Source organism: Egretta garzetta, unplaced genomic scaffold (assembly GCF_000687185.1).
Source record: "Egretta garzetta isolate BGI_Z169 unplaced genomic scaffold, ASM68718v1 scaffold166, whole genome shotgun sequence".
NCBI classification, from domain to species: Eukaryota; Metazoa; Chordata; class Aves; order Pelecaniformes; family Ardeidae; genus Egretta; species Egretta garzetta.
Genome location: NW_009260133.1, coordinates 3573910 through 3601748, shown reverse-complemented (window position 1 = coordinate 3601748; position 27839 = coordinate 3573910). Strand labels below are relative to the sequence as shown.

General features: G+C 34.5%; 1 protein-coding gene across 1 annotated transcript in view; it reads left to right on the top strand.

Annotated features, from left to right (window-relative positions):
* The window catches only part of LRPPRC (leucine rich pentatricopeptide repeat containing), a 150386-nt gene that overhangs the window by 72299 nt on the left and 50248 nt on the right, over positions 1-27839 (top strand). The window contains exons 3-22 of the mRNA XM_009641573.2: positions 378-500; positions 1217-1338; positions 1426-1484; positions 2236-2322; positions 2814-2940; positions 3955-4099; positions 4871-5013; positions 5320-5425; positions 5511-5618; positions 11371-11489; positions 12126-12219; positions 15414-15483; positions 18343-18370; positions 20669-20726; positions 21856-21962; positions 22175-22252; positions 22593-22646; positions 23358-23471; positions 24661-24791; positions 26210-26295. Of these exons, the coding sequence (XP_009639868.1) occupies positions 378-500; positions 1217-1338; positions 1426-1484; positions 2236-2322; positions 2814-2940; positions 3955-4099; positions 4871-5013; positions 5320-5425; positions 5511-5618; positions 11371-11489; positions 12126-12219; positions 15414-15483; positions 18343-18370; positions 20669-20726; positions 21856-21962; positions 22175-22252; positions 22593-22646; positions 23358-23471; positions 24661-24791; positions 26210-26295 (1959 nt within the window). The remainder of the gene's footprint in view (positions 1-377; positions 501-1216; positions 1339-1425; positions 1485-2235; positions 2323-2813; positions 2941-3954; positions 4100-4870; positions 5014-5319; positions 5426-5510; positions 5619-11370; positions 11490-12125; positions 12220-15413; positions 15484-18342; positions 18371-20668; positions 20727-21855; positions 21963-22174; positions 22253-22592; positions 22647-23357; positions 23472-24660; positions 24792-26209; positions 26296-27839) is intronic.

Here is a 27839-nt window from a genome sequence, read left to right as displayed (position 1 = left end):
TTTCCCATTTTAGAAATTTACCAGAAAGTTCCGTCCCTGTTAGGATGAAGTGCTCTATGGATCTTGGTTTGGGAATTTTAAAGTACTAGATATCTGAGTTTAGTATTTTGTGTTGTACTTTTTAATATTTCTGCTCAGCTGAGCTCATCATTGTACTAAATGGCATGTTCCATCGTGAATCTTTTTTATGATAGTGCATAATAGTGTCATTGTTTAATCATTTGGGTATCCTGTTCAGTAAAAATCTTCAATCTTGCAGAAGATTCTGTTCTATATCAAATGTGTAAATATTTCAGTGGGTTAGTTTCCAATCTTTTTTTCTAATATTAAATGCATAATTATTTATAAAGAAATCTGTGGTTGTATTCCACTTGCAGGGTGTCCAGGGAGTAACCAGACCTTGCTTTTGTTGCGAAGTTGTGGTGCTCTTTTACCAGAGGTATTGTCACCTGAAAGAACAGAACTAGCCCATATGATATGGGACAAGATGAAAGAACTGGGTAGGTTGGTTTTGTCAGTCCCTCTTGCAAGAACAGCTATGTGCTTTAATTACTTTCTTTGTGATAGACAACTGAATGTATTTTAATAGTGTTTAAATGTTAGGTTGTAACAGCAAATACTCATTACCGAATAAACGCTAGGTTTTATTATTCTGGTGAGCGACCTATTTCCTATTCTGGGAGTTATAGTGACATCTAGGGGTGTTAATAATAAATCAAATTTTTTTTTTGTAAGATGCTTAAATTGGACTTTTACTAGATTTTTATTATTGTAAGAATGTGTTTTACTTTTCTGTTAATGTTACGTTGACATCTGGTGGGTTGAGATGTCAAGGTAACACCTAGTGCTAGCAGCTATTTTATCAGATGATTTTTTTTTACTTTTAGTCATTTATCTATAGATGTTGCATGGGTGAACTGCTTCTTGATACAGAAATATTGCTGAATCTAAAATAAATACAGCAGTAGAGACTGGAATAGCTGCACAAGAGCATTGATGTTACTGTGCTCTTGTTATGTTTTAGCCTGTTATAAGCACATGTGCTGTTACATAGATGTGTGATATTTCAAAGGTAGATAAAAGGAAGCAGTCTGATTCATACATAAAGTTCATACAGAATAAAATTGATATGAAATTAATCACCTGAGAAAGCTATAAAATCATGTTCAGTGTAGAGAATCTGCATTCACTGACTGTGCTTGAAATGTTTCCTTAGGTGCTGTGTATGATACAAGCCATTATAATGCTTTACTTAAAGTCTACCTTCAGAACGAGCACAAATTTTCTCCGACAGAATTCTTGGCCAGGATGGAGGAAGCTAATGTGCAGCCCAATCGAGTAGGTACCCTTTTATATCTTCATTCTTAATAGTAGTATCCATTTATTGGATGGAAATAATTAACTTCCCCTTTTTGTTTTCTGTAGGTTACATACCAAAGGTTGATTGCTGCTTATTGCAATGAGGGTGACATTGAAGGAGCAAGGTATTCTTCTACATTTGTGTTTAAAGGGATTTCCACAAAATCTGTTCTCATATTCCCTACCATTAATGTTAAAAACAATTTCAGTGTAATTCTTACAAATTGAGCAAAGCAAAGAGGTGGTTTAAGTATATTTTAACCAAGCACTGAAGAGCAATTTTTTAGAGACAGCTGGAACCTACAGAAGCAAAATAAAAATAAGTGATAGACCAGTGTGTTCAAATTAAATTATATTCAAGTTGCTCAGAAATTAACTTGTTTTGTCATTTCTAGAGCCAGCGCGAAAAGTGCAAGGTTATGAAGGCTTACTGCCTATCTAAGAAAATGGCTACTGGGAAAGGCATTAGAGAACAAAGTGGGCTATAAGGAGCAAACAGTAATTTTGTTTTTTGTTGTTGTCATTCTTCCTCAGGGCTTGCTAGATATCTGTTTAACGTTTTAATTTAGCAAGGTTAAGTTGCAACTGTGTGATTGCTGGGCATGAGAAATAAGTAAAAGGAAGATAAAAAATAAAAAACCAGCTCCACCCTTGTGTCTACATTTTTCAAAGTGACAAATACAATTAATCTGAAAAAATGAAAATGACCAAATTATGAGTATATTATGCAGCATCCCCAAATGCAATTGCTCAGTGAGATCAGGATTTGATTTTGTTTGATGATACAGTACTTGTCCAGCAGAGCAGCAATAGCTCAGTAGTTTATCTTTTCAAAGGAAAACAGTATGTAATTATTCATTGTCTTGTATTTTGCAGTAAGATTCTTGGATTTATGAAGAACAAAGATCTCCCAGTCACTGAGGCAGTATTCAGTAGCCTCGTGAAAGGTCATGCAAGATCGGGGTAATGTTTAATACCTTTTTTATTTGGTTTTCTTTTAGTTTTACTACAACATAAAGTGACACTGTACAGAAAAATTACATGCAGAATAGTGTGATGGTTTTGAACAATAATGTATAGAAGACTGTCTTTTTATACATTTTTGAAGCAAAACAGAGGACTATTCAACAAAGGAAGTAGATTTTTCTTGTGTCTGAAAATCTTGAATTTCAAGATAAATTACTGTATTTTTGTACTGTTTGAAAAAGAAATTTGCTGCTGCACTTACTTTTGAACTTTTTCAGCTGTTAAAGTTGAAAGAGTATTTTAAGTAATACAGTAAGTAGAAGATTGGCACTTTCACCTTTCAGGATTTGCTTAGTTAAAATAAGTTTCTCTAGGCTTGTTGCAGTCTTTGTTTCCAATTCTAATTAATTTAATGAGGAAATGTGGAAGTCACAATAAACAGTATTATGATTAAATCTACTGATGGTCTTTCTTTTGAATTTTTTTAGAGATATGAAGAGTGCAGAAAATATCCTTTCAGTGATGAGGATGGCTGGTGTTGAACCAGGTCCAGACACCTATTTGTCACTGCTGAATGTGTATGCTGAAAAGGGTGATGCTGATAGCATCAAAAAGGTATTGCAAGTTTGAGTTTAAATACAACTTACTTGATCTTCTGTTCAATTTAACTTTGGAATGCTTTCTATCCATTCAGGAGGAATAATACTGAATTTTATAACTTGTTTCCTCCTAGTCCACAGCAATCAAACTCTTTTTTCATCTGAGCAGCTGGTTAACTGAAAGCAGTCTCATACTTTATGAAAAATACTTGTCTTTTTTGATAGTTGCCTTTCACTCTGAGAAGATATGTTTGCCAGTGAGTGATTTAATAATTCAGGGGTTTTTTTAGAGAGACAAATAGTGCATGTGAGATATTTATTTATTTATGAAAATAAATAAAAAGTAAACCTTGATTATCCTGCTCCCATCGAGCCATTCTTTGGCTCCCATTGAAGCCACAGAATCTTTCTGGTAAAACTGAATTTTTTTTTTTTTGAGAGTTCATACCGACAACTTAGGTATTCATGAAGTACGGATAAGATAATGCTGCCTTACAGCCCTTTGTGTAGCTGACTTTTTTTCAAGTATTCTCTCTTACTTTTTTTCAAATCAGAGAAGTATTCAGGAAAGAAAATTGGTTTGAGTTTAATAATATCAGATGGAGAGGACCAAATCAAGGAATAGGATTGTGGGAAACATAATATTGTTCTGTGACTTATAAATTAAATCTTCATCAACCAAACTTGTTCAAAACACTAACAAAAAGTTTGTTTAATCATTCTCCCCTTTTCAAAGTAGTTTCTTTTCAAAGTCATCTCACAATGGGAATACCTCTGGTGTTTCCATATATTATTAGATATTAGAGAGAAACTATTATAACTCTTTTATCTGTCCCTTTTTACAGTCTAAAGGAGTTTGAGGTGCTCTCTTTAGATCTTGGATATTCTCTCTGCCATATTCCATGTATCTAAACCCATGGTTTTAAAAAAGGAAAAAAAACCCACAGCTCTTTTCACTTGTAAAATTTTAATTTTTCCTGTTTTGAGTCACTTGGGAATTTATTAAAGTTAAATTTATTCTTGTCTACAGACTCTAGAAGAGGTTGAGAAGACTGAAGGGTACCTTATGGATAGGATTTTGATGCAGGTAATTTTTAGTCTTGCCAAAGCTGGATATCCTCAGTACATCGAAGATATTAAAGAACGCATAAGATTTGAAAAAGCATTAATTCCAGGTATGTTCTTGTTATTACAGTAGTTTTTTGCTACTCAAGGTGGAGAGGGAAAGCATTTGTGATTTTTTTATTTTTTTTTCTTTTTGCAACAATAACTTATGTTACCAAAAATAGGTAATGTTGTACTTTTATCTTGAATACTTAGGGAAAATAATTTTTTGGTATTACTTTGTAGATTCATTTGTGCTGCTTTGTATCATGTTTTATGAAATTTAAATGTAAACCTATTTTGATTAGTCTCAATTTTTGTAACTTGTAAAATTCATTAAGATTTTATAGGAAAAGTAGCAAGTGTGGAGTCCTTTCTTCAGACAACAGTGTTGTAATTCCTGTTGTGACAGCTCTTTGTGAATATCATAAAAAGGGAGACTAAACACTGAACAGTTTTCTTTATCTACAGTTAAAGCCACTTTTGGATCCCAGTGTGCCTAATCTGATTGATAACTGATAATTATACTTCATCCATTTTTTCTTTTTTGATCTGTGTAGAAATGTGTTTCTCTTATTTAGTATCCTTCTGTCATGCTGCAATGGTGATGCTTCTGTGATTTTTGGCATGGTCTTCTAATGGGAAAAGTGAATTTAATTGATAAATGTAAAAAATTCTGAAAAAAGGTAGTCTCAAATTTGTTTGGTTAATCAAGTTTAAAAGTATGTTGATGATACTTGTAAAACATTTACTTTCCTATCTTTTCACTAATGTTAGTAGTTTAATGCGAACAGTATTATGCACTTTTTTGCTTTTGTTTTTCTCTGTTTTTCAATTGCTAGATGCAATGAACCTGTGTTTGACTCTGATAACTCATGGCTTCGAAGATATAAGTTTCCATATTTTGAAGTCTTTTAATAATATGTCACGTGATAATATGGACCACGGTAGCTTCTTCTTGCGACATTGTGTAAATACAGATATGGTATGCAGAATAGTAATACTTTTTTCTTAAAATACTTCTTTCTTAATAAACTAATAACAGTATATTTATTTACTTTGATGCAACTGAAGATGGAAATGGTAGATTTTTTTTTTTTTTTTTGCATGGTTCTTAAAGAGTGAAAGGATTTTAGTATTTCATATCAATTTGTGTAGTAAGTTGAAATTCACAAAGGAATCATGTTTGGCATGTGTAATATCAATTTCCTAAACATTAGAAGAATCTGACATTCTTAGTGACTTGAGAAATTGAAAAATACAATAAATTAATTTTTGAAATTCTTTGCAGCCTGTGAACAAGCTGAAGCAATTTTGTAGTGAGTTAAAAGAAGCAAAAATGCACTCAGCACCATTACCATTTATTTTGCGTTGCGCTTTGGAGGCGAACAAATCAGGTACTCAGCTTATTTAGTTATTTTACAGATGCTTATTTAAAATACTTGGTCACTGTTTAATTATCTTGTTCGATTTTTTTTTCAGCCTTGGCCATCGATGTGATGAAGATGATGAAAGAGGAAGGCTTGCCACTCAGACCTCACTATTCCTGGCCGCTGCTAGTTGGGTTCCAGAAAGCAAAGAATATTAAAGGTTAGTTACCTGATAAATGCTCCTCTAGATTTACTGCAAACTTAGTGCACAAATCTTTATTAAAACATTGCTATGAGATTCAGCAGACTCTTGAAAGTAAACAAAGACCTTGCTGCATGTCTTTGTTGCAGACAATTTTTCCTTCAGAAAGACTTCTTTAAAACCTCCTTTCTTACTTAATCATGGTACAGTTCTACAAATTTAAAGTCTACCTTTGCGTAGAAAGATGTGAGAGTGTGAAAAAGACTACCTTTTTAACTCTTCACATTCTTTCTGCCTTCCACTGGTTCTTTTTGCTGCTCATTACCTTTTACAGAGTTTACTTTTGAAGAAACTGAAATCTGGGAGAATTTAAAAGTACAGTTATGTTATAATAGCTCTCTTGCATGGCAAACCCAATCTTTTTTTTCAAGTGAACTTGTTATCTAGCTGATAAGCCAAATGTGAGTTCTGTTACAATAATAAAAACTGCAGGAGAACTTACATTGCTGAATGTATGAGCCTGACCTGACAGCCTTCTGATTGAAGGACAGAAATGCTCAATCTTTGGGATTCTTAAGTAGGTTTAAGCATTTAGCATACTTTTCCCTGTTACACATGGGGATGTCTACAGGATATGAATAAGAATTGAACAAATATTAAATTTTAGAGTACAGTATCTAATTCTTTGGTTTGCGTTATTGGTAATTCAGAAAGAATGGTATTGTAAAAAGATGCTTTTAACAGAAGTACTTCCCCCTTGGGGAAACAAAAAACTGTCTTTTTCATCTTATCTCACAGTATAATGTGCTTTAGAATGAGATGCAGAGTTGTTAGTGTGACACTGGGTGACAAACAAAATGCACAAACAAAAAAAAAGTGCTTTTAGCAGACTCTTCATATCGCAATTTTATCTTAAATATACAGTCACATTCCAGTTTGGAAGAAATGCTGAAACAAGTATTCCCTAATTGTTTCTGGCTATAAAAATGTCTCAAGTCTTTTTCAAAAAGCCTTTGTGAAAACAATATTCAGTTTTTATTAACTCTTTAGGCTCTATTCCTGCTAGACTACTTCCCAAGTTTATCTTCTCCCAGGCTTTCAAATGCTTGAAAGTTCGATGATATTTTGAAAGTCTGGCAACATTGTTTTAGTTGGGTCCTTTGTGACTTACCTGAAGTACAATGTTGCCAAATATAAGTAAATTGAAATCAGTGTCATACTTAGCTACATGGATGCTGCCTACTGAAAAAAAGTGCTTTCTGTTAACTTCATGGAAAATTTCACCTCACTAACACAATTATAAGAGATTTCAGAAGTATTTTTAGATTTAGACTTAGCTCCCCAAACCAAAGCAATATCTGACCATTGAGAGAAAGTTAAGGTTTTTTATCTCTCTTGGTCTTTGACAAGATCAGAGCTTGCCTTAATTTGGCCTACTAACTGTAGAAGTGGCTATGCTTTGGCTAGTAGTTCCTGATGGAAGTCATGTAAGCAAATTGAGAAGAAAACCACTGAAGGAAGCCTTAATTCTGGCTTTCTTTGCTGTTTTCTAGAGAGATGTTCTTTTTCTATCTGCAAAGGCATTGGATACATAAACTTTTGTATGGCTGTATGATAATACTGTAGATTTGCAAACACGCTTTTGTATCCTGGCACTTAGTCTCCAAGTTTGAATTGTCAAGTGGGAACATTGCTACTGTGCGTATACCTATGAAAGTCAGTGATTTTGCAGTTCTTAAAACACATAAGGAAGAGATCTAAGCAATTTCTTCTGCAGTGAAGAATCAGTAGAACTTTTCTTGCTGCAGTGAAACAATTTGTCTTGTTCTTTCCCATATGTAAGCTCACATTCATTTTTTGACATTTAATAATAATAAAATGAGTAAATGAGCTCCACTATCCAAAAATACAACCAATATGCTTGAAGGAAAGTACATAGGGGAGAAAAAACCCCACCCACCCTGAAATTGTTTCATATAAATAATAGAGCAAAAAATAATGCTGCAGTGAGAACCTAAAGGTGACATCAGATAGTAAATGAACAGAATGGTGCTCTCTAGCAAATAATAGGGCTGTGTGAACAAAAGTATAGACAGACACTGTATCACATCTCGTACCAAAAATGAGGTAATTCCTTTCTCTACAGAGTAGTAATGCCTAGCCTAATGTGTATAATTTTGTGTCTCTGTGTAGGCAAGGCTGAAAATAGAAAAGAACTTTGTGGAAAAAATATTGAAAATCTGGTAGGATGTAGACAGTGGACTAAATTATTAAAGAACACAGAATATAAGCAACAGCCTGTATAGGATGCCAGGGTACAGATGTCTGAATCAGTATGTATAATGTGACCCGAACAATCACGTAACTAATAGCAACATTTAATTATATGTTTATCTAATGTTTATTATAACAAAAGCTGACACTGGATATCAAAGGAAATTCCGTAACTTCTGTATTATGGAATTGAACTTGAAAGAAAAGTAGTAGTGAAGTGGTGGCTAAGAGCAATGAAACTAAGCAAGCCTGTTTTTAAATATACTGTAGAGAACTTAACCACTCTGAAATAGCACGCAGCTCTTTTCAGTCATTTTACACAGGCAAATAATTTCAGATGGGGCATTCTTGCTTTTATGTGCATCTGTTATTTAAGTTGGTAATTATTTATTTCCTTAGTATTTATTTAAATAAATGCTGTTATGCTTGTAGGAATGGAAAGTGCTTGCAGGGTTTAAAAGATCAATATGCAGTGGATCTGAAAGTCTTACTGACGCTGAGATTCATCTTGTATCAGATTATACAATAAAACCAGGAGAGACTAGTATTAATAAGCAGACATGTTTGACTTAGGCTTGTTACTGAATATTTTATAGCTCCCCTTCATCTTTGTATAATCATGTTATTTTTACAGACAATTTTTAAAAGTCAGTTGTGTATTTCACTTTTGTTTTCTACTAAACTGTTGCTTATACACAAAGCACTGTTAGTGAATGGTAATTCAATTTATATTTTGGGAAATAAGGGTCTGAGTCCAGAGAGGAATAAGAGTGGTGATTTCACAAAGTAACTGCTTGAAATACTGTTTTGTAGACAGACTTTTCTGACAAAGAACTTTCTGAGTGCATGTGAAATTAGCAGCTCAGCAAAAATATGTTAAATATTATGTTCTTTTCCTGAATGCAACCTCACTTTTTGAACTGGAGTTTTATTTTTTTGTTTCCTTAGAAAACTGCTTAAAGCCCAGTTCTACTGCCCTTGCACATGTAGAACTGTATGTAACTGCTTTAGAAATCCCTCCCCGTTCTGATGGGAGTACTTTAGGAAGAAGGCATGACATGTTGCGAGAAACTAGGAAATCAAAGGTGGACTGAAATGCAAGTCTCGCTTTCCACTTCTTGAAAAGCAGCAACTTGCTCTGCTCTACCACAGAGATATTATTACCATCTTGTAATTCATCTTTTCTGTATTTTTTATGGGTTCTACTGATTCAAGGCTGGAATATGTTCTGTTGGGCTATTTGAGTGCTGTTTCTAGTATTGACAAAAAGGAGAACAGAAGTTGGCTGTGTTCCATTCCCTAATTCTGTCCTCTTTCTACAGACTCAATTATTTGATTTTAGATACTCAGCTCCTGCAGTTCGTACAAATCTCAGCCCAAGATTTCAAAAACCTTTTCTTGATCAAGCAGGTAGATGGCTGGCTGGAAGACTTTACTGTGGGTTTTAGCCATACCCAGTCTTCTGGATCAGTGGTTTCCAAAGTGGGGTGTGCAGAGCAATCCATTTGGGTGCGAGCGGGCTGTTAATAAATAAAATTATGATTTCATCCTTTTTTACTTCCTATTTTTGTGTATGTTTTATAATGTGCATAATATATCGGTACAGTAGTACATGTGTAATTTCTAAATAAATATACATTTATTGGGGGCGTGTTCTCAAAAAAGCTTGGGAGACCAGTGTTCTAGATAAATGTGACTGCACTTTGTGTGTGTCTTTTTTTAGTCTGTTTTTTGGTTTGGGGAGAGAGAAGATGTTAGTGTATCTTCCAATGCGAGGAGCAGAGAATTTCTAAGAGTCCACACATATAATGCCCAAATCCTATTTCATGCATGTATTTGATGATTTTATAGTATTTTGATTGAAGTGGGAAGGAATGTTTCATTGCTTTGTATTGTGGAAGATATTTATGTGATAATAGAGTAGTTCTGCTCCCAGTGAGGTAGAAAACATATGCAAAATTGTAGGCTTCTGTTGTCTTTGAAGTGAAAAAATGTGTGGCAGCATTTTTTTAAGTTTGCAATATTTGTGACAAATGTCTACTAGGGAATGGGGATGCTTAACAAACCTGCTTTCTGCTGTGTTCTAGACACAGATTTGAACTCAAATCACCTGAGTTTACCACACCTTATTCACTATGGTATCTAGTACTTGGTCTTCAAACTACATTCTAGTGATACAGATACAGTTTTTTGAAAAGGTTTCAGCATAAGATTAATGTATTTTCTGGGAAGTTGAAAACATGAAACAGAAACTAGCTGTCAAAATTTGAAAGTTATCAAGAAAGGCTTACTGTAATTAATTCTTTATTCATATTTTTGCAGATTCTGGGCCAAAATCAGTGTTTTGTTTAAGGCAAACTCTAGCAGATGATGCGACTTTAATCTAGTGTGACTTTCCTGCATGTATTTTCAAGTGCTCAAAGGGAATTCACATTTGATTATTTGCACCATAGTGCACTGCATAAAATATTCATGGAAGTGTCACTTTTCCATAGGTGGCACTCCAGGGCAAAGACAGGGACTTTGGGAAACTTTACGTTTTTAAAGTAATAAGTATGAAATGCAAGTTGAAAAAAACATATGCTGTTTGGTACTGGTGTCCTGTAGCAACTGACAAATCATTTTTAAACCAGCAAAAAATGATAATGCTGGTATTGGTTTTGACAGGGGTTCTGAGTTTCCTAGCTAGTGTTACTGTAAGAAGTTTCTGCAAATCAGAAGAGTGTGAGCAATTAAAAAACATGGCGTATGCTCTAAAACTCTACACTAATTGCTGAACTATTAGGATTTGGTATCTGTTGTCTTCAAATGCATACCTGCAGTAGTAATATACAGTCTAGTAGTGTGAATTGATCTGAACCCTGTAAAAGTTACAATGTAGCTTCACTGGGGCTTGGGAGACTCCAGCCTTTAAGTGAATCTCCAGTTGGAAGCTGATTTTGTTGATAGTCAACCTATTTGCTTACAAAAATGTTAAAGGTTTTAAACAAATCTAGAGACAAATCTTGAAAGCTTGCCTTGCTAATCAGGGTTGGAACAAAGCTAAGAATGTATTATGTATCGCAGAATGCATTTGTATCTTGAATTTGATTGTACACTTTACACCAAATTTCAGAATTGTCTTTTATGCACAATAATATGGACACTTTGATATATAGCTCTAAAAAATCCTTTGTAAACATGAATTAAGAGTAACTGCCATATATTGACTGAGGTAGAAAGTAACTTTGCATACTGGCAATTTCCAAAGTAGCCATGAGTTTCATGGTTTTGATAGTACAACACAAAACAAGAAGTTTAGTAAATCTATTTCAAGTTTCACAATTAAGAACTTTATTAACACCTAAAATAAAAATACAGGATTTTGCATAGCAATTTCAAGGAGGGAAATTGAGGAGGCAAGTTCTTTTTTTGAAAAGCAACTTATTTTTAAGTGTTGCATCTCAAGTTTCCATTTTTCTGAAATGCTTTAGCCTTACCAATTTTGCCTTGATAGGTATCTTTGAGGTCCTCAAAGTGATGCACGAGTTGGGGGTGGAACTTGATACAGAAACATACACAGACTATGTTTTTAAAAATTTTGCTGATAGTGAAACTGCCCGTGCCCAGATGAAGGTGAGTTTATGTTTAAAATTCCTAAAAATTATTTTTGCATGGCTTGTTTTTCTGTGCTCTCTGTGAAGACTTTAAATCCCAGTAGTTCTCTAAACATGAATTTGGTATGATGAAGCCTGTTCAGAATATTTAGATTACTTTTGAAACAGTTGTTGCACTGATGGTTTGTTTACAATGTCTTTCTCCTGCTGCTTTTCTTTCTCCTTTCAGAGCTAAGGAAAATATTGTGGTCAAGACTTACTAGCTTTCTGTTTCCTGAAGTAGAAAAGTAAATAAATCAATGATGTCCCTTTTTTACTGGGGATTAGCAGTATTACAGTTGTTTCTGGTGATTTATTTTTTTTTTTTCCCCACTTAGTGAAGAATTCAGAATTGCAGACTAAGTTTAACTGTCCCATTCTGTCTGCCTTTGGTAACTTTGTCTGTTGCTACTGATTTCAATATAAAAGCTGGATAATTTTTGATCAGTAGCAACTTACCTGGCTAGCCATGTAGACTTTTGTAGAGCACCTCCTATGCTCTCAGCAGCTATCAATAGAAGAATGCCAATGACCTCTGGGAAAGAAGCATTTGAAAATACGAAGTATCAAAAGGTGTTCTCTGTGTGCTTCCAATGACTGATTCCTTTCTCTCTAGAAAAATGACTGCCTGTTTGAATCTGTTGGGCTCTCTGTAGCAGAAATAAGACACGAAGCAGCATGTGGAAGACTGAACAATGTTCTTTCTCTATGTAAGTGTTTTTCATGTTGCATGTTACTATGTACTTGGTTGTAGTGTTGATTGGTTGTAGGTTAAAAGATTTATGTGTATTAATATATGAGGTTTAAAGATATGTGGGAAACTTGAGCAAAGCTTTTGTTATGTGAGGTCCTCTATAAGATGTCAGTGTTTGAAAGTACCAATTCTGGACAACATGTCATGGTTAAATTCTTTTTTAGTATTGAACCCGGCTGTAAGATTTACATATAAGATATTTACAAATTACAGCTTTGCTGTGATTGTGATAGGATTACGATCCTCTTGCACTTACAGGGCTTAATGGAACAATATGCCTTGCACAATGACTGTTAAGTTGTTGGTATGGGAATTGGTTTTGTTTGCAGCATCAATTGCAACAGGATGCTAGTCCAACAATATGGCTCTGAAGTACTACAGAGTTGTTATTGAAAGAACCAACTTTAAAGAAATGATTGACACTAATGTTAACCTGAGGGTGCTCTGCTGATCTGTTGGTCATGAAAGTTATGTGTATAAATTTGATGGCTTAATTAGGCGATGAAGTTTGGAACAGCATGAATGAATTGCTTTTTAAGAGTTTTCTCCAAAGACTGTTCTGATGCTCAGTGCTTGCAAAAATTAATATGTCATTGACTGAATGTATGGGATGGGGTGATTTGCTTGGTTAAGAAGGAATATGTTTCTCTTCCAAATTTAAAACAAATATAGTTGTTATTTGCTTAGTATACTGAGGCAAAAATAAAACACCTAAATTTGGACTGAGTCTGATACAGAAAGATCTCTCTTGTTTAAACAATAGTTTTATGTGTCCAAGGTTCAGGGAAAAGCTTAAAGCAGTCTTTTGCTGCAATTGTCATTAACTGTTTTATTTAACAAATATAGAAATATATAGCCTGTACACCATAACCCTGGGAAGCTGTTGTGTTGAAAATGAGAAAAGTGAATGAGTAGTTACTAATCAGTGATTTAATTTTTGTATTGGGGATTTATCAGTTAGTGCATCTTTAAGATGTGCCTTACATTCTGCCATTATTTTGTTAGTTCATACTACAAAAAAAAAAAATTAACCATGAAAAATGAAGTACCTAAAATAACTACGAAATTTTGTTGAAAGGATAACTATTAGGAAATTTCTTTTGGAAAGTGAGATAGTGGGGTGTTTTGGTTTTTTTTTTTTTTTATTTTGCTTACATGGAAAAGTAGACCCATCCCTGCAGTCATTTTGTTTAACTGAAATAGTCAGGTTTTAGTGTGTTATAAGGCACAAACACATGTGTGCCTGGTACATGGTAAATGTATATAATATCAAAAGTATGATACTGGCACGTAATAGGCTGTGTTCTATCTTACTGTCATGAAATTAGTCTCACATACTGTTTTATTTGGCTGTTGTGTGTGTGTTGAATTTAAATCTTGTAGTGGTATTTCTGTTTACAAAGACTAGGGTTAATAATTCGTGGAGACATACAAAATTTCTTTTGAACTTGAGCTTTAAAGGAAGGTACTCCTGTAAATAGTTTACCAAGCTGAAATGAATGCTAGTAAATCTAATTAGCACCTATGTAATGATAAGGCACAGATATTAAACAGCTGATTTTTTTTTTTTTTTTTTTTTTACTTGGCTCCTTTTGCAGTATTACAAAGAGGGAAAAATACATGCAGTATGGAAAATAGTTCCAGGTTGTCTCATCAGCGTAGTTGGGGGAGGCGAAGGTTGGTTATTAATGCTGGTAGCTATCTAGGTGTATTGATTCAGCTTCTCATACCTTATAATGTATAGATTTCTGCTGCTGACAAGATGAAAACTACGAAGCATCAGCTGAGGAATCTGGGTGCATAAGGCAGTGTACATGAGAGCCGCTTTTTCCCTTTATCATGCTGTTCCATTCCACTTCATTGTCAGCCTCTTGATTTTTCTCAGACTTGTTTGTTGCTAAGGAAACCAGGTTGCCGATTGTCAGCAGCAGCTGAGCATACTAAGATGCTTTTCTGCTCGTCTTTTTATGAGCAAAAAGTTTAATATACCACTGGAGGAGGATTTGTATTGAGGGTTTCTTGAAATCAACTTTAGCTGAGATTTTCAAACTAAAATAAATGTTCCAACATTTAAAACTTTTAATTTTGTAAAGGCTTGGACTTAGGTTAAGGAGTGGTATTAGCATGTTGTTCCTGCCTTTTATTTCCCAGGTTCCCATACAGCTGGTGGTTATTTCAGTTCTCTTCTACCATATACCATGTTGCTGAAAGGGCCCAGTGCATTCAGGTTATTACAGGGGTTAATTCTATTTTGATGGTGAAGTCAGGTGATCATAACTTCATACAGGACTTAAATGCATCTACTACTGTGTTTTTTTTTCTTTGGACTATGGTGCTGGAATGGAGACAGCAATTCTAGACGAAGAAGGTAGAATGATTTGGAATATTTAGGCAAGAAATTACGTAAAGATGAGAGCATAGGGCATAACAGTAAATGACGTCTGAGGAACATCTAATTTTAAGTAATTTTACAGTTTCCTTTGTGTTCAAACATTATTGTAAATATCAACATTTAGAACTGTGTATCTTTTTTCCTCTTATGTTTAACTTAATTCAGTGGATAGCAATTTACACCAGCAGAAGCAAACACCTGAGAAAGTGTCACTGTTTTTTGGGGTGGGGGTTGGGTTTTTTTATTTTTTTATTAAAATAGAAGGCAAAATTGTAAAGCCTATTTTAAAGCAGGTATTCAGTCTGAAACAATTAGCAAACCATTTTCCTCTGGTGGATCTTATTTTGTTGCAGTGCTAATATCTGAACTTTTCTTGTTTAGGATTGGGTTTTGTTTTCCTTTTTGGAATGTAGGATTTTCTTCTGTCTTGTACTTTTTTTACAGATAAGACGCTTACTCCTATTACTAATTTGTATAAAAGACTGATGATTAAATATTGATGTTAAAGGCAATGAAAAGGGAAAAACCTCTCTTTTAGAATATTTGATCCCTTTTGAAATGGAGCAGACTCAGAGCTGATAAAACCAGGACCGTTTCAAATACCCTGGTATTAGAAATTTTTGATTCATAAAAGTTTGTCAGCATTTGCTAAACTAACGAATTAATACTTCTAATGACACCCTATTTACATGACCTGACTTGTTGCGGTTCAGGGATTTTTTACAATGTCTGTTCAGAAACGTTTCTTTCATTTACAGTGTCTTCAGCAAGGACACCACCTATTGATATCCGTCAGTTTAGAAACAGCCTCATTTGGGGTTTTAAAAGGTAAGGTTGCTATATGAATGCCTGCCTCCCCCCCTTCTGTAGCAAAGTTCCCTCTCTTTTTTTGCCATGTTGAGCACAAGTCTGCAGTCTTTCCCCCCTGCCTCCATGTTTAAAAATTTAAAAGTAAGGTTCCAGCTGTAGCAGATCTGAGGGATATCTTTGTTTCTGTCTGCTCTCCCTGGTTTCTTTGCCTCTGCTATATATGAGCATGCCTTTGAAGTATTGTATGTAGTAGATTAAAAAGAACTTCACTGTTCTTGTTTGTTCTGTGGTATTTGGCAGTGTATAAACTTCTCAGGGTAGTAAACATATGGGTTTTTATCTTTATTCATTTTTTGTTTATAAACTGCTATGCTAATGTAAGAGTTCCCTAAAGGTTATCACTATTAACCATTAAAGTAGATAGGTGCTTAATGAAGACAAAATACCAGTAAGAGCCAGGCATATTCTACTACATCTGATATCTTTCTGGGCCTTCCATGTTAATGACTCACGAATGCTCACATTTAACACCTAGTATTTACCATGACTTTGTATTCATAGCTGTATGGTCCTGTTTTGCAAGGAGGGTTTCTTGCGAACTTGCAGGGTTGCCTTAAGCTTATGCAAGTATATGTGAATTAACAAGTATTTCTATCATTCACTGTTTTCCATAGTCAGACATTTAGGACTGTGAGGTGTTTTTTTTTTTTTTTTTTTTTTTTTGCAGCGTACCTATGCCACTGGGAACCAGAGAGGGTCACTTAGGTCACTCAGGACCAGAGTCTGAACGCTAATTTTGTTGACTAAGCTATTCCCTAAAGTTTTGTAATGGCTATGAGATATAACTGTGTTTAGGTTGGATACTAGTAAAACATACCAGGTGAATATGACCAAAATAATTTCCTAGTAAATTGCAAGTTCTGCCATGGGAAGAGGAGGAGAAAAAGCAAAGCAGTGTTCAAATTGCATTTGTTAACTAGGCTCTAGCTGACCTAGACATCCAAGGGATAAGTGAAATAATGTTTTTAGATCCAATAGGGGTATTTTACTATTCCTTTTAGTAGTCAGCACCAGAATCATCCGTTTCAGACGTATCAATTAAAGTAACATTTTTGAAACACATTTTATCTCTCTAAGTATAGATTCAGTTGAAATAGAAGCCATACCCATGTTTATCACAGACAACCAATGCTGGCATGAAATACCCCCGCCACTGGAGAGTTGTGTTCAGAATCTGACTATAAGTATCTCTAAAATGTTACCAACTTGTATTGTGAAAACTAGCTGCTGAAGAATCAATACTCTTCTCAAGTGAAACAATTAGTTACTTTCCTCAGCAGTGGAACAGTTGCTACTGTTGTGATTGCAGTAGTTACCAGACATCTGGGCTAAAAAAATCTGAATTCTGAGGGAAATTAAGTTTGAGGTTTTGGGGGTGGGGTGGGATGTGTTGTTGTGTTGTTTTTTACTTCAGCTTACTGTTTTCCCCCCACCCCGCCCCTTGCCACTTTTAAGTGTGGCATAAGGTTTTTTATTTCTTTAATAGTAATCTCTCTTGTTTATCTTTACTGCTACCTGGCTTCAGAAGCTATGTGCAAGGTTGGCTGTGCCCAGATTTCACCCTTGCATTGTTTCTGAAAGCGTGCCAATTCAGTTTTCCTTTTCTATTTTAAATTTAATTTCTAGAACAGCCTGAAAATGAAGCTTGAAGATGTGGTAGGATAGCAGAAAAGGATATTTGTACCTTTTGTACAGACCGCAGCAAAGTTTTATGACTAAATGCAGGTCTTGAATGTTCAAATGAGTGGAGTTTAGGACTGGCATACAACAGTACAGGGTATGGACACCAGGGACACATGAACAGTGTCTGTGGTAGACTAGTTTATGGATTTCTGTTGAAGCTGCTCTTCTCTAGTAACTGCTTCAAAGTATTCCCATTCTATTTGCCTGATGTACCATTACTATTTCAGAGTCAAGTACTTTAGGAAATTGATGCATTTGATATCTGCAGTTCATTGTCATGCTGTCAGTGGTGGTGCGAGTTCACCCAGGAAAGCTTAACTAACCTCACAGATAGAAATTTTTTTTTTTTTTTTTCCCCCCCTCTCTGTGTGGACCTACATTTGACTCGTTTTCAAATACAAGTGGCAGTTGCACAAAAAGAATTAATGTTTCATAGGCTTGAACCTCCTAAATAAAACCCTAAACTTCTGTGAATGCTTTCAAATTTCTATGCAGCTGTTCAGAATGACATCTTATTTTCCCCTTATGACAATTACAGGAAGATGAAATAAGGTCACAAGGTTTTGTTCTCTGAGCCTTATCTAGGTTAATGTTGCTTTATAGCTGTTGAAAAGTTATAACTTCTAGTGAGTATTTCTATGTTCTACAAATTATAGGAATGTCGGGTTTTTTATGCTTTATTGAACTGGTTGACATGTGCACAAACATCTAGATTTTTGCTCTGGCAAATTCCACATATTGAGTGTTTGCTATCTAAAGTGCAACTTGTTTGAGTGAAGTTTGTTTTCTTGAAATGCTAATGAGAATGAAGTATAAAATTTAAAAAGTACAATTAGGACATGTTAAATATTGAACTGAAATAAAACTAAAATATATTCTTTGTAGTCTTAGTTATCTGTTTGGATTGCTGCATTATTTTAAGTTATTCAGCAGAAACTATGGCTATGCAGTGTAGTAAAAAGTACAATACTTATTCTGTAGAAAGTTTAAACAATACGTGGCAATTATTGTATTTTATTTAAATAATTTAATAAGATTCTCAGTGAGCTCAGATCTGTGGGGTTTTTTTAAAAAGATACAAGAGTAAATTCATTTTGTTGCTTTTAATTTGTTATCCTTTGCTGCCCTCTTCAGCTCAGATGATGTACATCTTTGGAGCAAGGTAAGCGGAGATAATTATGCTGTAAATAAAATCAAGTTCTTTAGGCACTACATGATGCATTACTCTAAATCTGAACTCTGAGCCCAATAATTGTAGACCTGATTAATTTGAGCAAGATTTTTGTCAGTGGCAGATTGTACAACTGTATGAAATCAAGTTTTCAAACCGAACAGTTAAGTGTAATTGTGAAAAATCAAATGTGGTGTTATCATGCAGTGTAGCTTATGCTACTCCAATTTCTAGATCAATGTTGTTATAGCTGAAGGTAGTATATATTTGTAGATTCTGGAACAAAGCGTTCCGTGGTTGTGCAATCTGACGTTGTTTAATTCCGTTTCCTGCCTTCCCTAACTTTCTTCCTATCCTCACACTAGTACTAATAAAAATAATAAGGCACAATTAGAATTTTAAAGTTTCTGTGATATAACTTAAAACATTGAAGGTAAAGCCAGATCAAAAATCACCTGGGTGAAGTCTAGGAGAAGTGACTAAATCATCTTGCCCTCCCTGCTATGGGCTACATTAGAAGGACACTGCAGTGTAACTTGGTCAATAGATTTTGCGGAGCACTAGATTAGGGGAGATATTGGCAGATACTGCCTGGGATGTGGTTACAGAATTTGGGAAGGGATGCACTGTGCTTTTTGTCTTTTTTCTTTGATACTGTACCTGCTGACTAATAAACTAGCACATGGCTTGCAGTATATTTTAGATTTTGCAAAGAAATCTTGGAATGAAGTGGAAATTGTAATTTGGAAAGTCAGTGATTAATGATTTATAGAAATCAGGCGTTGTGAGGTGCAATTTTTTTTGTATTTTACTACCATTTTCTGTTATGTAGATTATAGTAAGAGGATGTTTTTGTCCTTTGCCTCTGTCCTTCCTTTTTTGCATTTAAAAAATAAAGAGGGAGGGCAGGGAGAGAAGAAAAATTCTCTGCTTGCTCCTGTTATGAAATTAATTTTGGAGGACAGTCAAAGGACTGAAGTAATGGTGGTCTGCACATGAGGTAGTATCTAGTGTTACCTCTGCTGTTCTCCACAATGGAAGAAAGATACATTTTGTTGTTTATGCTAAATTTATGAGTAAATACACATATTAACCTTCTAAAGTAATAACTGCTAACTTGGGAAATAGATACTTAGTATTAGAAATAATATCACACATTCTTTTTTTTCTTTTTTCTGTAATCTGTCCTTTTTGGTATTCTCTGAGATTTCATTCAAGAGGAGAACTGTATTGTTATGACTTTCTTGGATTTTATTGTAGTTGTAGCTTCTTCTGTGTGTTGATTTGTCATAGGAGGATGAGGGTGAAAGGGCAGAAGAAAGCTGTAGTTTAACTGCACACAGTGTCCATGGTGTTGGTAGAATGAGAAGTGATAGATATGGTATTCCATTGCACATTTGGTATTTTCTGGCTTTGTTTATCCATTTTCATTAACAATTGAAGGCGAGGGTTCCTTTTCTTCTGTCACTACTTAAAACACAGCACTCTGACAGTGGGAATGCATCTCCCTGTTAACTTCTTTCAGATCAAATTCTAGAATCATGGCAGATAATGCAAAATTCTTGAAATACTTAAAATCTTAGTTTTTAACTAAAAATGATGTAATTTCCTTAAGAACAGTCAAATGGATTTTTAAAGCGATGTAGCTTAAAGTATTTGTAGGTAGGATGTGGAGGCTTTGGGGTGAATGCTTCTTTTCCTCTGATGAAGTAAAAGCTACATATTCGAATCTTCAGTTTGCGTGACTGATGGTACATGTGCTAAATTTAGTCAAATGCAATTAAATTTTATGAATGCATATTTTGTCATTCAAAATTGCACTTATTTACAACAGCTGTACCAGTTATCTTAAATCTAGCAGAGCATGATAAATCGTGTTCCTCTATTTTCTTCTTTCCAGAAAAAAAAAAAAAGCTTTATGGACCAATTTCAGCCTTTTGGTAAATTGGAACATAATTGTAGCATCTCCAGGAGCAATACTGGTTAATACTTGCTTTAAGCAATGTCTTACGATAGCTAACTTTCTGTAGAACGATACATAAGCAGAATACTGCAGTGTCTGTCTTACTGCCATACCTCAGAAAGCATTTGTGGCTGCAATATTTTTTTAAGAAAAACCTATTATTTACAAAAAAAACTTCGTTGTATTTCTTAGGGAATTACTATGATGTGGTAAAGAATAATACTTGAAGAGAGAAATGCTTTATTATTTTGAGAATTCAATTTCAGATACTATTTGTCCTTGCTTGCTGCTTTTGGCTGCAATGTACGATTATTCTGTCTTACCAGATAACAGAACTGTTGTACAAGGATGAACGTTATTGCCTGACGCCTCCAGGACCAACTGGTAGAGTTTCAATTTCTATGATTGTAACTTATCCACAAATCCGTTCTTCTGTGTAATGATGGGTTTGAGGGATTACAACAGTAAACACTGATTGCTTCTTTTTGAAAGTGAAATTTGAAAACATGTTGGGTAAAATCCTGATTCGAATAATCAGAGCATATTTTGTGAGATCCATGAGATCTTTTTTTTTAGAATTATAAACAAATCGTGCTGATAACAATTTATTTTTCTAAATTTATTGACCAAAATAGAGATTTGAATGAACACAGTGTCAGTGCTTAAATACTAGAAAAACTGCCGTTTTTTTTGTTTTTTTTTTTTTTTTAACCTGGTTTTACCTCTTGTAACTCTTCTGATTTGGTGAAGCAAAAATGTTACTTAACATCCCAAATCTTCTCCTTTGAAATAAGTATACAATCAGGTTTTTAAAAAAAACAGGGATGGGTTTTTTTCCTCCTGTTGGGGCTGGAGGGACAGGGGGTATAGGGAAAGCTAACCTTCGGGAAAACAGTAATTGATGCTCTTCCTGTTCTCGGCTACAGGACCTCATATATTTTTATACTTGCATAGGAAAGAAACTTAGCACTGTTTGCTAAAATCTGTTAATCTTGATTTTCATTGGCTAATAGGCAACTTCTTCAGTATTAGTTGATATAATGGTTATAATATTTTTTTACGTGTTAATACTACAATACTTAATGTAGCTTGGTAATGGAATATAATGGGTAAAATGTACAGAATAAATATGCAAAGTGTTAGAAATCTGTTTTTTCTTTTGAGCAATGACAAAATATTTGTGGCAACTATTTGGGGTAGTGGGCAGGAAAGGGGGGGAAGGCCTTGGGCAGTACCACTTCTGTCACACAGTAGTGGAAAAAATAGATTGAAGTAAGATTCTGTACTGAAAAGCTGTCACTAGGTCTGAAAATAATTAATATTCCTTTCACTCACCAGTTAGATATGTGCTCCCAAACCACATAATCTCTATGCCTCAGTGATCATTGTTGCCATTTCAGAGCCTCTCATCAGGGTGACATCTCACACCAAAATGATTTCTTATAAATTAATCTTGATAACATGACAGTCTCGGTAATTTTAGTGGAATGCTTTCTCTTGTTTTTTTCCACAGAAGCTGTTGGCTATTTTCTTTATCACTTGATTGACAGCATGAGTGACTCAGAGGTACAGGCCAAGGAGGAGCGTTTGAGACAATACTTCCATCAGCTGAAGAAGATGGTACCATTTCATTTTTTGCTACATAATGCCTGTCCTGCCTGACATGTATCTATTAGATTTGAAATTGCTGCTTTTAAGTACAACCAGACCACTTCTCAATGACATGCAAGAGCTGGAGACTTGAATTACGTCTGAGATAATTTCTGTTAGACAAATTTCAGTTTGGTTGTGTTTCAAAACTCATATAATTTTTTCCCCACCTCTTGGTACAGAATATAGTTATCCCTACAACCTACTACAGCGGCATTTGCAGACTGCTGGACTCCTCTCAAGTTCCTGAATTAATTAAGGTCTGTGGTTCTATAGCAATTACTTTGAAGCTAAAAAATGGAGTATCTGTACTCTGTGAATATATTCTCCTTTGCAAAATAAATATCTTTATGCAGTGATTTTTTTTATGTAAGCCTTTTAACCTTTCCATGATTTTTCACTGTTGAAACGTTTTCATTTCATATGTGAAAGTTTTTGAGGGATACATTTAATAAGTGCTTTTTCAAGTTGATATAATAATGCTGTGGAGTACAGCTTTTTTAACATTACAATTATATAATTGAGCATTTTTAGCATGATATGCTTAGAGATTAAACTTTTGAGGGGGATTAGTGATACTTCTGTCTTACTACATTTTAGGATGCAAGGTTACTGTCTCTTAAAAAATCCCTGTCTACAGACAACATTCCAGAAGTAAGTAAATTCAGATAGCTATGCTTGTTCTTACTGTAATAATAATGTTTGGATATGGGTTGTAGATGAAGTGTAATCACTAGCTTTCAGATCATGGAAGTATATTAATGTTATTTAAATCTACTATTTGAAGTTCAGAGGTTGCTTTCCAGAGTACGAGTAAAGGCTGTCCAGATTTTCACTTAGACCTGATACTTGACCTTGGAGTTGGCTGAGGTTTCATGCCTCAGTTTCCCTGTCTGGTAAATATATTTTTTTTAAAGTTCTAGTTAGTCTACAGTGGTGGTGTGAGGCTTAATTCATGCTTGTAAATTACAGTGATCCACTTGAGTGGCAGGAACCATATAAATCCATACTGCTTCTAATGGTGGAGTGTCAAGTCTTTATGTCTCTGATCGGAGCAGAGTCGAGATGGAAGAAAGAAACAGGCTTCTGTTCCCTACTTCCCTGAACACAAAGAACTCAGTATGAGACAAATAGTAATGTTGACCTTCATAGATGTGCTACTTAATACTTTTTTTACTGTTGCTGACTCAAATCTTCAATTACTATGTAGTATTTAAACAGGTAAAAGCACCTTAAATGATTAAAAAATTTCTTGTAGTATGAAAGAAGAGGATTATTTTGTCTGTCTTTTATTAAAGTGATCCGACAAGTTGTTTCGGGAAGGGTGTTTTTGCAATTGACATTCTTTCTGTTACTTCCATTTAGAGTGCTAAATCTGACGTGTCTGCTTTGGAGAAGAAACTAGAAAAGCGAAAAGCTGAAAACCAGCCCATTACAGATGTCTTGAAACAACTCATACATGCTCTTTGTGAAGAAGAGGTATCTTAAGCAATGCAGAGATAATTGGAAACACATAGCTATATTTTTAAAGGGACATAAATTACTATTATGGAGAGACATAGTTAAGCAAAGACAAGTGCAGTGCTTGAGGTTTCATGGTTTGATGCTTATAAATCAAACATAAGTGCAAAAAGCAATTAAATCAAAAGGTTAACTAATTTCAGCAACACCTTGAATGGCATGTTTTGGGGTTGCTGAAGTTTGTTTACAATAATCTGCGAAGTGAATGATAGTAACAGCTGTGATAGGTTTAACATACATGCCAAATGTCCTTTCAAGCCATGGCTCCGGTCTCTTATATCTAGATTGTCAAGCAACTGATACATGCACTAGTTATTTGCAATTCAAATATTACTAGGTTGTTAATGCAGGGATTGAAATTCCATTTTCCTGCAGGAGGAAAGCTCTTCTGAGATAAAGGGTCTCTTGCCTTCATTCGGCAGGCGTCCAGCTGTAGTTTACATTCATTTAGTGTGTGTCTGTAATTTGTGGGGTATCACCACACTTTTATTCAGTTTCTCGTTCAGTATGATCCTGCCTATAAAGCTGTATATATAGGAACAGTAACAGTCGTGCAGATGATAGCACAATATTCTCTGTTGCTAAGAATACAGTTTAGAAAGAGTGATTCTCAGCTGTCTGTCTCTATGATTTTGCATATGAAATAAGTCTAGAACCAAACACCATTGCAAGTTCAAAGTGGTCAAATGTGTGAATAGGAAGATATAAAAAAATAAGCTTTCTATGGGATCGTTGAGTAGTTTCTTACTCTTTAGAAAGTAGTTTTATGTGTTTGGCAGTGTACCAGGTGAAAATTGTTAAGAATTCCAAATAAGTAAGAACTATCTTAGAATTTGGGTTAATCACGTTTATGGTGTCTAGATTAAAAAAAAGGCTTACATTAAAACATACTAGAAATACAAACATAAGGCAAGAAAATTTGTGTAGAAATCTACTCTCAAGTTAATCTAAAAGGTGTTTTAGAAAAATACTAATTTCTGCAAAATAACTTTCACTCTTAAAATTTGCTAAAGCATTACAGCACTGTTTTCAAATGTGATCTTATACTACTAAAAGCAGTCATGTAACTGCACACTGAACATACAAGAATCATAATGTCATATTGACTTTTCCTCTAGTTCACATCTTTGCTTTGTTCCTTTTTTAGAATATGCAAAAAGCCCTTGAAGTGAAAGCCAAATACGAACCGGACATGGTTGTCGGTGGCTATGCAGCCTTAATAAATTTGTGCTGTCGACATGATAATGTAGAAGAGGCAATGAACCTGAAAGAAAAAGTGTAAGTACACCGGCACTGAAACATGTCACAGAGATTTATGCTGATACACAGACCTTGTTGAATTAAGTAGGTTGAGTATTAACCCCCTCATCCATTTTTAATTAGTTTTTCCCACCAATGTATGTGCATTTAAAACAGTCAAGGGTGTGGTTTTTGAAACAAAAAATTTGCTTTGTATAATTGAACATCAGAAGGAGCTACTTTGTATGGTCAGTAATTATATTTTTTTAAAGGCAGATTGCTGTGTAGGATCTGTTTTGTTTTTATTTTAAACATACATAGTATCTGAATTGAAGTTTGGCTTAATTTAAGGGGGAAAAAAATACCTGTATTGTGTGTTAGAATAGCACCTAGACTGTGTTTAGAATATGCTGCACCTATACTGTCTTTAGAATAGCAATGTTTCTGGGCGACATAATTTTAAGACTGTCAACAAATGTTCTAGTTTAAATGTTTATTTTCAGAGTTTTGTGTTTTGGCTGTGAAAATTAGGTCCCAGGTAAAAGATGCTATGCATGACTGATCTGGGAGCAAATTCTTACAGATCATCTTTTCTATTTGCCCCTTCCCTTTTTCCCTTGAAAGCCTCCTTTCGGTCTGATGCTACAGTGAATACAGAGCAAGTTGTGTTACTCCCAGGTTCTCTTTCTCATATGCACTCACAAAGTATTTGCTTTGGTTTTACAGTAGGTTAGCGGGCAGATGCTCATTATACCTTGCTAGTGTTTGAAATTATGTGAAATGATTGAGCTATGAATATCAAGAAATTTGCCACTCTGCAAATAACGGTAGTGTATTTGGGTTTGGCTGTACTACCACTCACATGAAATCCCCATAGTGAGCTTGCATGAAGTAAAATTGAGTCTTCTAGTGGAGCTTCACTGCAGTAGCACTTTTTTACTGATCTGCCTCAAGCATAGCATAATACTGCTAAGAAGTGGCTCTTTGAATTGTTACAAAAAGAAACAACAGAGAAGGAATTAATTTTTAAAAATCCAGAAAAAGGAAAACTAACACATAGCAGAAACTTCAAAATAGAAGTTCTTAACTTGTTACTATATGTTCTTTACCAAAAAGAATATAGCCCTGCCCCAGCCATGTGGACTGAGTTTTCTTCCCAGGCTTCTGGGAAATACCCTATTTTATGCAATAACTACCAAATAATTAATTAAGGCATTTGGCTCTTTAAAATACAACTTTTGGGTTTTGGGGGTGGGAAGGTGTGTGGAAAATATTTTCAAATCACATTTTAATGGTGCATCTTTTAAAGTCTTATCAGATTTTTCCTTTAATACTTACTATAACTTTTAGCTCTCTATGCTGTTGTTTTGTTATGTCATTTTAAAAATAAGTCTTTAAGGGGGAATCCATAAAATGTGAACTGCTCTTGATACAATTCTTAATGTTTTAATTTCTAGCTTCCCTAAGAGTTCACCTGTTGCTCTTGACACTGGAAAGTACATAGCACTGGTAGAAGTCTTAGGAAAGCACGGTAGACTAGAAGGTAATCCATTTGCTTTCATTGTATGTTTCTTCTATATAATAAAGGTATCTTGCCTCAAGAATAAAAATGTGAGTTGATATTAATGGTATATCATGTCCTGAAAAGTGCTTGAACATTTTGCATACAAATTTGCATGTGAATTCAACCAGAGATGCTTGGACAGTGCAGGCCATTAGTTTTAATGGATTGGCAAGCTTGTCATTTACATTTGCACAGCTCAGTGCTTTTTGCATTTCTGCAGCTAGTTTTTATTAGCATTGCTGTTTGGATTGAGTTTGAAGATCATGACTTATGGCACAAATTGCGTATGTGCCTAGACTAATGGCTTTGTTTTTGCTTAAGAAGGTCTGAAGGCTGAACAGAAAACCTATAAACATAACCTTCTCATAAGAGCCAAGTACTGCAAAAAAATAATTTAACTTTCTATAAAGTATGTATTTTTCTGTTAGTATTCTTTTATGTGTTTGTTATTGAATTTTAGAGTCAGTCTGTCAAACTGCCTGGAAATTTTGGCTTTTAATGAGTGTTCTGCAAACTGCCTATTTTATATTTCTAGATGTTTGCATTGAGCTGTTAGCTCTTTAATTTCTGTAATTTAGTCTAATATAATTCTGTAATTTAGATTATTTGGTTGATCTTTAAAAGAACTCTAGACTGTCATCAACTTTAAAAGGTGATTCTGAATATAGAGTTCTATGATTTTGTAGAAGCCTTAACACCATAAAAGTGTGGTCTAAGCCTAGACACAAAATTTTACGGTTTTATATAAACCACTGTAAAATAAAAAAAGCTAATGTAATTTTTTTAATTGTAAGATCTTTCTTTGAAATTTGTCTTGGTCTCTTATTAAGCTTACTGTTAGAAAAATAATAAACAAAGCTGATGTTTTTCATATCATAATAAATTAGATCATGACCACCTCTACATTAAAGCAGTTTGAAAAGATTAGCTTGCTTTTAAGAGCATAAGTGTCCCTCAGAAAATAAAACAATTCATAAATGTAGCCAAATGTAAAGTGGTCAAAACATTCTGTCTATGCAATAATTAAGAACATTATAAGAATGCACTTATTCCATATACCAAAATGTTTGTTTATGCCTTACTAATGAAGCTTAATGAACCTAATGTTTTAACATGCAGTCTGTTAGAAAGCTTTCATTGGCTCTCCTTGGCTAATTAGTATCGACACAGCAAACAGGCCCTATCGGTATCAGACCATTAGTCTGGCTGTATATACAGTGTAAACATATCTTTATTATCTGGCCTCGTGACAAGCCATCTGCTGAAGAAACAATGGAGTGATTTAGCAGATGTTAGCATTGAACGATAAAAGCATCCATTTAGTAGAATCTTGCAGCTATAGGGCAGACTATACAGGGTTATGTGGTGCAGAGTGGGCACACAGTTCCTATCTATAATTTGTAGTCAAAGTTGCAGCAAAATGATAAAACCATGCTATTGTGGATTTATAATTGTAGTCTCGTTTAGAAATGCAAGTAGTAATTAACTTGAAATCGGCATTATACGCCAGAATTTACATTCCT